The following is an 11,183-nucleotide window of genomic DNA, read 5'->3' as shown; positions in this document are numbered from 1 at the left end:
TTTAATGGTCCTTTTCCCACATCTTTCCCCAGGTCTGGTATTTTCTTACCCACCTCCTTCCCTCCTTTTATAATACCAGTGAAGCTTGGTTTGGGGCATTTCTTTCACATAAAGGTACAAATCATACTGCTAGAGTTGTGAGGATTTTTAGAGCTTTTGACAGAATAAACTCATTTTAAAAACAGGAAAGCTAAGGCCCAGAGATTTTTAAGTGATATTCCCATGATCACACTGTGAATTTGTGCCAGAACCCAAATGCCTACTCCCATCTCACTGAGACTTACTATAAGGACACAAGGCATTTTATATACATATTATTAATATATATTATATATTATATATATATATTATATATTATATATATATAATTCTAATGGTTGAATTCCAAGAATAATCTATGGCATGAAAGATCTTACCTGTCAACAGTGGCTGGCTCTTCGCAGTTGCTACAATGAGTGTGTAAGATTCTGAAGAACTCCTTTAATAAGCCTAAACTTAATGTTCAACTTAGAATAAATACAATTCTTCTAAATTTTTTTGAATAATTTTTGAAAAGTCAGAAATGAGCTTTGAAAGAATTATGGTGGTGAAGGATCCCCTCAGCAGCATAAATTCAGGAGATAGATGTCTTAACTACGTTAGCAAGAAATTCCTTTTGCTAAAGAATAGCATTCCTGAATTCCTACTAACAACGATAGAAAGTCTTTTGCTACAGATGAGAACCCTCGGGTCAACCTCATCCTTGGCATATTTCATGTGAAGATATAACTTCAAATTTGTCCTTGTCTATCAATGAAATGAATTAATTTTATGTCAATGCATATCTAAGGCCTATTCTAAATTGCACACTTTGATTCAAAAGAAACAGTCCAACCAATCAGTCAGGACAGAAATTATCTCACGATAAAAAGCCTATCGTTTGTACTGTCAATGATTAGTATGATTATATTTATTACTGTGCTAAGCAGAAGAGAACTGAAGTGAATGTTCATGATTTATTCCACTATTAGACTTCTCTTTATTCTTAAAAATATTTAGAATCACTACATTTTTATAGGACTTTAAAAACAGTAATGTGCTGCTTGAGTGTGTAGGACTAAGAAATGGGATTCAGAGCAGTAAAGAGAAAAGTGGAATTTCCAAGCACTGTGAATTACTGTTATTTAAAAAACAGCAAAAAACAAATAACAGTATTCCTCCAAAAAAGATGGCAAGTGTAAACTCTATACCTTCATGTCTCCCGTGGAATGTTAGCCATCAACTTCCACTTCTCTCTTTTACATCTTACTTGCCCATTAACTCTTATACCTAATCCAAAGATTGTTAATATGGTTATGCCTCACTTTCAGGACACCTTTTATTTGTTACTTCTCTTCACTGCAAAACTTCTTGAAACAGTACTTATTTTCTCTCCTCCATACATAATTGAAATGGCTCTCAACTCATGCCCAGAAGTCAATGTTCAGCCTCTCACCTAGCAGATAGCAACTTACAAAGATGCCCCAACAATACCTCCTTGTATCTAGACAGTTATCATGATCCTTTACCTTTTTCTGTATTTATTTCTGCTCCTAAAAGGGATCTCTATGTAAAGTATTGTTATACTAGTGCTTGTTATAATTATTATCAGAGTTAAAGCCATCACAATGTTCCCAATTACTTAGACTAAAGACATTGGAATAACATTTTTTTATTTTCCACATCTTGCTGAAAAAAATTTTGTTAGCAGTACCTTAATAATGGCTATTATATATTGACCATTACTATTTGCTAGAAAATTTATATACCTGGTCGTATCCAATCCTCACAGAACTTCTATAAAGTTGTGCTATTATCATCTATATTTTCCAGATGTGGCCATAAGACTGAAGTCACTTAAGTAACTTGTCTAAGGTCATTCAGATACATAGTAGATAACCCAGGATTTGAACACAGGCCTCCTAGCACACATGCTCATATCTTAACTACTTTAATATGTTGCTTGATGGGATCGTACAGGTCTTCATTCACCCCTTTCCTGCTCACACAACCACAACCTGCAGTTATTACCTATTGTTAGGCTTAAAATAATTACTTGGCTTCATTTCCAAGCTCCCTCCCTTCCAATTCACATTGAGTCCAGAGCTAAATTAAACAATCATGCAAAAATTTTCAGTAGTTCTTGTCTCTATAATAAACAGAAATGCTTTAGAAAGCATCCCAAAATTTCTTACCAGTTTTTTCTCCTATGAAAGTCCTTCACACTTTCTCTCATTTAAAGTTTATTGCATTTTCCTCACTTTTTCTCGCTGCACTTTTGAATTCCCCATTCTTTTATCCTCAATTTTTAAGTATTATATTTGTGATATTATTTTTTCTTTTTTTCTATTTATCTTTCATTTCATTTTGGCCTACTTTTTTTTCTCTTAAGAACTTTAATATCACCAAATAACATGTGTGCTACAAACTGTTTTGTAGTTCAAAGAAAAAGGAGATAAACATAGGGTTATGGCATAGACTTAATCTGGCAGAGAGACAAGCATAAATAATGGTATTTTATATTAGGAATAAACCTAACGTTAATGGAGACACTGAGAAGCCGAGATAACTGAATTATCAGGCATAGCCAGGGATGTAGCGTGAGATAAAATTATGATCTTTGGTTGTTGAATTCTGAATGTCTTTAAGTAAGAGATTATAGAAAGTCACTGTAAGAGTGAGCAGAATGATACAAAATGAGGCTTTGAATTAGAATATAATAATTCTGACTTCCTTCTCCTTCTCTTCTTCAAGGTAACTGCAGAGGCTATTTCCTGGAATGAATCAACGAGTGAAACAAATAACTCTGTGGTGACTGAATTCATTTTTCTGGGTCTCTCTGATTCTCAGGAACTCCAGACCTTCCTATTTATGTTGTTTTTTGTATTCTATGGAGGAATCGTGTTTGGAAACCTTCTTATTGTCATAATAGTGGTATCTGACTCGCACCTTCACTCTCCCATGTACTTCCTGCTAGCCAACCTCTCACTCATTGATCTGTCTCTGTCTTCAGTCACAGCCCCCAAGATGATTACTGACTTTTTCAGCCAGCGCAAAGTCATCTCTTTCAAGGGCTGCCTTGTTCAGATATTTCGCCTTCACTTCTTTGGTGGGAGTGAGTTGGTGATCCTCCTAGCCATGGGCTTTGACAGATATATAGCAATATGCAAACCCCTACACTATACTACAATTATGTGTGGCAATGCATGTGCCGGCATTATGGCTGTTGCATGGGGAATTGGCTTTCTCCATTCGGTGAGCCAGTTGGCCTTTGCCGTGCACTTACCCTTCTGTGGTCCCAATGAGGTCGATAGTTTTTATTGTGACCTTCCTAGGGTAATCAAACTTGCCTGTACAGATACCTACAGGCTAGATATTATGGTCATTGCTAACAGTGGTGTGCTCACTGTGTGTTCTTTTGTTCTTCTAATCATCTCATACACCATTATCCTAATGACCATCCAGTGTTGCCCTTCAGATAAGTCATCCAAAGCTCTGTCCACTTTGACTGCTCACATCACAGTAGTTCTTTTGTTCTTTGGACCATGTGTTTTTATTTATGCCTGGCCATTCCTCATCAAGTCATTAGATAAATTCCTTGCTGTATTTTATTCTGTGATTACCCCTCTCTTGAACCCAATTATATACACACTGAGGAACAAAGACATGAAGAGTGCAATAAGACGACTGAGAAAATGGGATGTGCATTCTAGTGTAAAGTTTTAGATCTTATATAACTGTGAGATTACTCTCAGATAATGACATAAAATATAGTGAAGTTGGTAAGTTATTTAGTAAAGCTCATGAAAATCGTTCCTTCCATTCCCATATAATTTAGTAATTGTCTAGGAACTTTCACATACATTGCCTCAATTTATCTTTCAACAACTTGTGTGTTATATTTTGGAATACAAAGTTATTATGCTTTCAAAATATTCTTTTGCTAATTCTTAGAACAAAGAAAGGCATACATATATTAGTATTTGTGTACACCTGTTCCTTCCTGTGTGATCCTAAGTTTAGTAGAAGAAAGGAGAGAAAATATAGCCTAGCTTATAAATTTAAAAAACATTTTATTTGGCCCATTTTGTGAAAAACATAAAAAAAGAACTGTCACATCTTAATTTAAAAAATATATGCTTAGTGGTAAGGAGATATATGTCAACTTTTAAGAGGTTGAAAAACAAACGCCTCCCATTATAAGAGTTTATACTTCACCTCCCACCACTATAACAACCCACAATCCATGAGGGCATTATCAGGAGTGAGTGGAAGAGTAAGTCTGCCAATGTGAAATGTGCCTTCTAGGTCCTTGACATCTGTGGTATAACTGCTCATAAGCAGTAGAAAGAATTCAGAGGGATCCAGGCTCTCATCATGTTGGCACAAAGTGTATTACTTGGATCCATCTATGTCATTTTCCATTGTTAATGTTTAAAAGCACAGGCTTTAAAGTAAAAAACAAAGAGCTGGGTTCAACTCTACTGACTCTTATTAATCATGACTTTGGACACATTACTTAGCTTTCATGAGCTTTAGTTTCTACATTTATAAACAGGAGATTGTACCTATTATGCATGGTTATTATGAAGGAAAATGACAAAATAGATATAAATCAAATAGCCCACTTCGAGACATATTAAGCATGAATAAACATTAGATACTATTAAAATCCTATATATTAACAAAGCCAAAAGTTTCAAACTTTATTTTTTCCCAGCGTTGTTGTGAAATATGACACATTCCAATCTTAACAGATGCTCATTTGGGATACTGTAGTTGTGAGTGGAAGTGTGTATATTTGTGTGCAAATACCTTACCACCCTAGAAAGGCACGCTGAAAATTTAAGATAGAAGTAAAGGAAAATATAAATTGAAAAAAAAAAAACCTTAACAAATGATTCTGACAAATATCTTCCCTTTCCAGGGAGAATCACTGAGCCAGAATAAAATTGAACATTAAATATTCTAAGAAAAAAGGAATCCAGTTTGTCAAAATGTGACTTGAATTAATAGATAAGGGGAGTCAGATGATAAGAGGGTTAAAATTATGTTTATCTTAGGAAAAGTAGAATAGAAAATTCATAAGCAGATTAAAAACACATAATAAAAGTAGTAAATAATAATGACAGTATCTCAAATCAGTGCAGGGGGGAAACGCCTACTAATGTGATGGTGGGATAATTGGATAGCAATATGGGAAAAGATATATTTAATTTATTTGCTACACCAAATGCCAGGACAATCTCTAAGTGAATTCAAGACATAACTCTTTTTTCAGAAAAACTATACAAACATTAAAAGAAAGCAAGTTAATGTTTTTATACTCTGTGAATATGGTAAAGATGGATAACATTGACTATCGAATTTTTTTTTATTATTATCATTATTATTATTATTATTATACTTTAGGTTTTATGGTACATGTGTGCAATGTGCAGGTAAGTTACATATGTATACATGTGCCATGCTGGTGCGCTGCACCCACCAACTCGTCATCTAGCATTAGGTATATCTCCCAATGCTATCCCTCCCCCTCCCCCCACCCCACAACAGTCCCCGAAGTGTGATGTTCCCCTTCCTGTGTCCATGTGTTCTCATTGTTCAATTCCCACCTATGAGTGAGAATATGCGGTGTTTGGTTTTTTGTTCTTGCGATAGTTTACTGAGAATGATGATTTCCAATTTCATCCATGTCCCTACAAAGGACATGAACTCATCATTTTTTATGGCTGCATAGTATTCCATGGTGTATATGTGCCACATTTTCTTAATCCAGTCTATCATTGTCGGACATTTGGGTTGGTTCCAAGTCTTTGCTATTGTGAATAATGCGGCAATAAACATACGTGTGCATGTGTCTTTATAGCAGCATGATTTATAGTCCTTTGGGTATATACCCAGTAATGGGATGGCTGGGTCGAATGGAATTTCTAGTTCTAGATCCCTGAGGAATCGCCACACTGACTTCCACAAGGGTTGGACTAGTTTACAGTCCCACCAACAGTGTAAAAATGTTCCTATTTCTCCACATCCTCTCCAGCACCTGTTGTTTCCTGACTTTTTAATGATTGCCATTCTAACTGGTGTGAGATGGTATCTCATTGTGGTTTTGATTTGCATTTCTCTGATGGCCAGTGATGGTGAGCATTTTTTCATGTGTTTTTTGGCTGCATAAATGTCTTCTTTTGAGAAGTGTCTGTTCATGTCCTTCGCCCACTTTTTGATGGGGTTGTTTGTTTTTTTCTTGTAAATTTGTTGGAGTTCATTGTAGATTCTGGATATTAGCCCTTTGTCAGATGAGTAGGTTGCGAAAATTTTCTCCCATTTTGTAGGTTGCCTGTTCACTCTGATGGTAGTTTCTTTTGCTGTGCAGAAGCTCTTGAGTTTAATTAGATCCCATTTGTCAATTTTGGCTTTTGTTGCCATTGCTTTTGGTGTTTTAGACATGAAGTCCTTGCCCATGCCTATGTCCTGAATGGTAATGCCTAGGTTTTCTTCTAGGGTTTTTATGGTTTTAGGTCTAACATTTAAGTCTTTAATCCATCTTGAATTGATTTTTGTATAAGGTGTAAGGAAGGGATCCAGTTTCAGCTTTCTACATATGGCTAGCCAGTTTTCCCAGCACCATTTATTAAATAGGGAATCCTTTCCCCATTTCTTGTTTTTGTCAGGTTTGTCAAAGATCAGATAGTTGTAGATATGTGGCATTATTTCTGACGGCTCTGTTCTGTTCCATTGATCTATATCTCTGTTTTGGTACCAGTACCATGCTGTTTTGGTTACTGTAGCCTTGTAGTATAGTTTGAAGTCAGGTAGTGTGATGCCTCCACCTTTGTTCTTTTGGCTTAGGATTGACTTGGCGATGCAGGCTCTTTTTTGGTTCCATATGAACTTTAAAGTAGTTTTTTCCAATTCTGTAAAGAAAGTTATTGGTAGCTTGATGGGGATGGCATTGAATCTGTAAATTACTTTGGGAAGGATGGCCATTTTCATGATATTGATTCTTCCTACCCATGAGCATGGAATGTTCTTCCTTTTGTTTGTATCCTCTTTTATTTCCTTGAGCAGTGGTTTGTAGTTCTCCTTGAAGAGGTCTTTCACATCCCTTGTAAGTTGGATTCCTAGGTATTTTATTCTCTTTGAAGCAATTGTGAATGGGAGTTCACTCATGATTTGGCTCTCTGTTTGTCTGTTATTGACGTATAAGAATGCTTGTGATTTTTGCACATTGATTTTGTATCCTGAGACTTTGCTGAAGTTGCTTATCAGCTTAAGGAGATTTTGGGCTGAGACAATGGGGTTTTCTAAATATACTATCATGTCATCTGCAAACAGGGACAATTTGACTTCCTCTTTTCCTAATTGAATACCCTTGATTTCCTTCTCCTGCCTAATTGCCCTGGCCAGAACTTCCAACACTATGTTGAATAGAAGTGGTGAGAGAGGGCATCCCTGTCTTGTGCCAGTTTTCAAAGGGAATGCTTCCAGTTTTTGCCCATTCAGTATGATATTGGCTGTGGGTTTGTCATAAATAGCTCTTATTATTTTGAGATACATCCCATCAATACGTAATTTATTGAGAGTTTTTAGCATGAAGGGTTGTTGAATTTTGTCAAAGGCCTTTTCTGCATCTATTGAGATAATCATGTGGTTTTTGTCTTTGGTTCTGTTTATATGCTGGATTACATTTATTGATTTGCGTATATTGAACCAGCCTTGCATCCCAGGGATGAAGCCCACTTGATCATGGTGGATAAGCTTTTTGATGTGCTGCTGGATTCTGTTTGCCAGTATTTTATTGAGGATTTTTGCATCAATGTTCATCAAGGATATTGGTCTAAAATTCTCTTTTTTTGTTGTGTCTCTGCCAGGCTTTGGTATCAGGATGATGCTAGCCTCATAAAATGAGTTAGGGAGGATTCCCTCTTTTTCTATTGATTGGAATAGTTTCAGAAGGAATGGTACCAGTTCCTCCTTGTACCTCTGGTAGAATTCGGCTGTGAACCCATCTGGTCCTGGACTTTTTTTGGTTGGTAAGCTGTTGATTATTGCCACAATTTCAGCTCCTGTTATTGATCTATTCAGAGATTCAACTTCTTCCTGGTTTAGTCTTGGGAGGGTGTATGTGTTGAGGAATTTATCCATTTCTTCTAGATTTTCTAGTTTATTTGCGTAGAGGTGTTTGTAATATTCTCTGATGGTAGTTTGTATTTCTGTGGGATTGGTGGTGATACCCCCTTTATCATTTTTTATTGCATCTATTTGATTCTTCTCTCTTTTTTTCTTTATTAATCTTGCTAGCGGTCTATCAATTCTGTTGATCCTTTCAAAAAACCAGCTCCTGGATTCATTAATTTTTTGAAGGGTTTTTTGTGTCTCTATTTCCTTCAGTTCTGCTCTGATTTTAGTTATTTCTTGCCTTCTGCTAGCTTTTGAATGTGTTTGCTCTTGCTTTTCTAGTTCTTTTAATTGTGATGTTAGGGTGTCAATTTTGGATCTTTCCTGCTTTCTCTTGTGGGCATTTAGTGCTATAAATTTCCCTCTACACACTGCTTTGAATGCATCCCAGAGGTTCTGGTATGTTGTGTCTTGGTTCTCGTTGGTTTCAAAGAACATCTTTATTTCTGCCTTCTTTTTGTTATGTACCCAGTAGTCATTCAGGAGCAGGTTGCTCAGTTTCCATGTAGTTGAGCGGTTGTGAGTGAGATTCTTAATCCTGGGTTCTAGCTTGATTGCACTGTGATCTGAGAGATAGTTTGTTATAATTTCTGTTCTTTTACATTTATTGAGGAGAGCTTTACTTCCAAGTATATGGTCAATTTTGGAATAGGTGCGGCGTGGTGCTGAAAAAAATGTATATTCTGTTGATTTGGGGTGGAGAGTTCTGTAGATGTCTATTAGGTCTGCTTGGTGCAGAGCTGAGTTCAATTCCTGGATATCCTTGTTAACTTTCTGTCTCGTTGATCTGTCTAATGTTGACAGTGGGGTGTTAAAGTCTCCCATTATTAATGTGTGGGAGTCTAAGTCTCTTTGTAGGTCACTCAGGACTTGCTTTATGAATCTGGGTGCTCCTGTATTGGGTGCATATATATTTAGGATAGTTAGCTCTTCTTGTTGAATTAATCCCTTTACCATTATGTAATGGCCTTCTTTGTCTCTTTTGATCTTTGTTGGTTTAAAGTCTGTTTTATCAGAGACTAGGATTGCAACCCCTGCCTTTCTTTGTTTTCCATTTGCTTGGTAGATCTTCCTCCATCCTTTTATTTTGAGCCTATGTGTGTCTCTGCATGTGAGATGGGTTTCCTGAATACAGCACACTGATGGGTCTTGAGTCTTTATCCAATTTGCCAGTCTGTGTCTTTTAATTGGAGCATTTAGTCCATTTACATTTAAAGTTAATATTGGCACAAGACAGGGATGCCCTCTCTCACCACTTCTATTCAACATAGTGTTGGAAGTTCTGGCCAGGGCAATTAGGCAGGAGAAGGAAATCAAGGGTATTCAATTAGGAAAAGAGGAAGTCAAATTGTCCCTGTTTGCAGATGACATGATTGTATATCTGGAAAACCCCATTGTCTCAGCCCAAAATCTCCTTAAGCTGATAAGCAACTTCAGCAAAGTCTCAGGATACAAAATCAATGTGCAAAAATCACAAGCATTCTTATACATCAATAACAGACAAACAGAGAGCCAAATCATGAGTGAACTCCCATTCACAATTGCTTCAAAGAGAATAAAATACCTAGGAATACAACTTACAAGGGATGTGAAGGACCTCTTCAAGGAGAACTACAAACCACTGCTCAAGGAAATAAAAGAGGACACAAACAAAAGGAAGAACATTCCATGCTCATGGGTAGGAAGAATCAATATCGTGAAAATGGCCATACTTCCCAAGGTAATTTACAGATTCAATGCCATCCCCATCAAGTTACCAATGACTTTCTTTACAGAATTGGAAAAAACTACTTTAAAGTTCATATGGAACCAAAAAAGAGGCCGCATCGCCAAGTCAATCCTAAGCCAAAAGAACAAAGCTGGAGGCATCATGCTACCTGACTTCAAACTATACTACAAGGCTACAGTAACCAAAACAGCATGGTACTGGTACCAAAACAGAGATATAGATCAATGGAACAGAACAGAGCCGTCAGAAATAATGCCACATATCTACAACTATCTGATCTTTGACAAACCTGACAAAAACAAGAAATGGGGAAAGGATTCCCTATTTAATAAATGGTGCTGGGAAAACTGGCTAGCCATATGTAGAAAGCTGAAACTGGATCCCTTCCTTACACCTTATACAAAAATCAATTCAAGATGGATTAAAGACTTAAATGTTAGACCTAAAACCATAAAAACCCTAGAAGAAAACCTAGGCATTACCATTCAGGACATAGGCATGGGCAAGGACTTCATGTCTAAAACACCAAAAGCAATGGCAACAAAAGCCAAAATTGACAAATGGGATCTAATTAAACTCAAGAGCTTCTGCACAGCATAGGAAACTACCATCAGAGTGAACAGGCAACCTACAAAATGGGAGAAAATTTTCGCAACCTACTCATCTGACAAAGGGCTAATATCCAGAATCTACAATGAACTCCAACAAATTTACAAGAAAAAAACAAACAACCCCATCAAAAAGTGGGCGAAGGACATGAACAGACACTTCTCAAAAGAAGACATTTATGCAGCCAAAAAACACATGAAAAAATGCTCACCATCACTGGCCATCAGAGAAATGCAAATCAAAACCACAATGAGATACCATCTCACACCAGTTAGAATGGCAATCATTAAAAAGTCAGGAAACAACAGGTGCTGGAGAGGATGTGGAGAAACAGGAACACTTTTACACTGTTGGTGTGACTGTAAACTAGTTCAACCATTGTGGAAGTCAGTGTGGCGATTCCTCAGGGATCTAGAACTAGAAATTCCATTCGACCCAGCCATCCCATTACTGGGTATATACCCAAAGGACTATAAATCATGCTGCTATAAAGACACATGCACACGTATGTTTATTGCAGCATTATTCACAATAGCAAAGACTTGGAACCAATCCAAATGTCCAACAATGATAGACTGGATTAAGAAAATGTGGCACATATACACCATGGAATACTATGCAGCCATAAAAAATGATGAGTTCATGT

At 36.7% G+C, this 11,183-nt stretch overlaps 1 protein-coding gene across 1 annotated transcript; it reads left to right on the top strand.

The window, feature by feature from the left end:
• Nucleotides 1-402: 402 nt before the first annotated feature.
• On the top strand, nucleotides 403-3,744 carry LOC100458122 (olfactory receptor 4F4). Its single transcript, XM_054531336.1, has 2 exons — nucleotides 403-459; nucleotides 2,773-3,744. Exons 1-2 carry the CDS (start codon nucleotides 403-405, stop codon nucleotides 3,742-3,744), a joined length of 1,029 nt encoding a protein of 342 aa, XP_054387311.1.
• The last annotated feature ends 7,439 nt before the right edge of the window (nucleotides 3,745-11,183 follow it).

Source organism: Pongo abelii, chromosome 16, assembly GCF_028885655.2.
Source record: "Pongo abelii isolate AG06213 chromosome 16, NHGRI_mPonAbe1-v2.0_pri, whole genome shotgun sequence".
Taxonomy (NCBI): domain Eukaryota; kingdom Metazoa; phylum Chordata; class Mammalia; order Primates; family Hominidae; genus Pongo; species Pongo abelii.
This window is presented reverse-complemented; position numbering and strand designations above follow the sequence as displayed.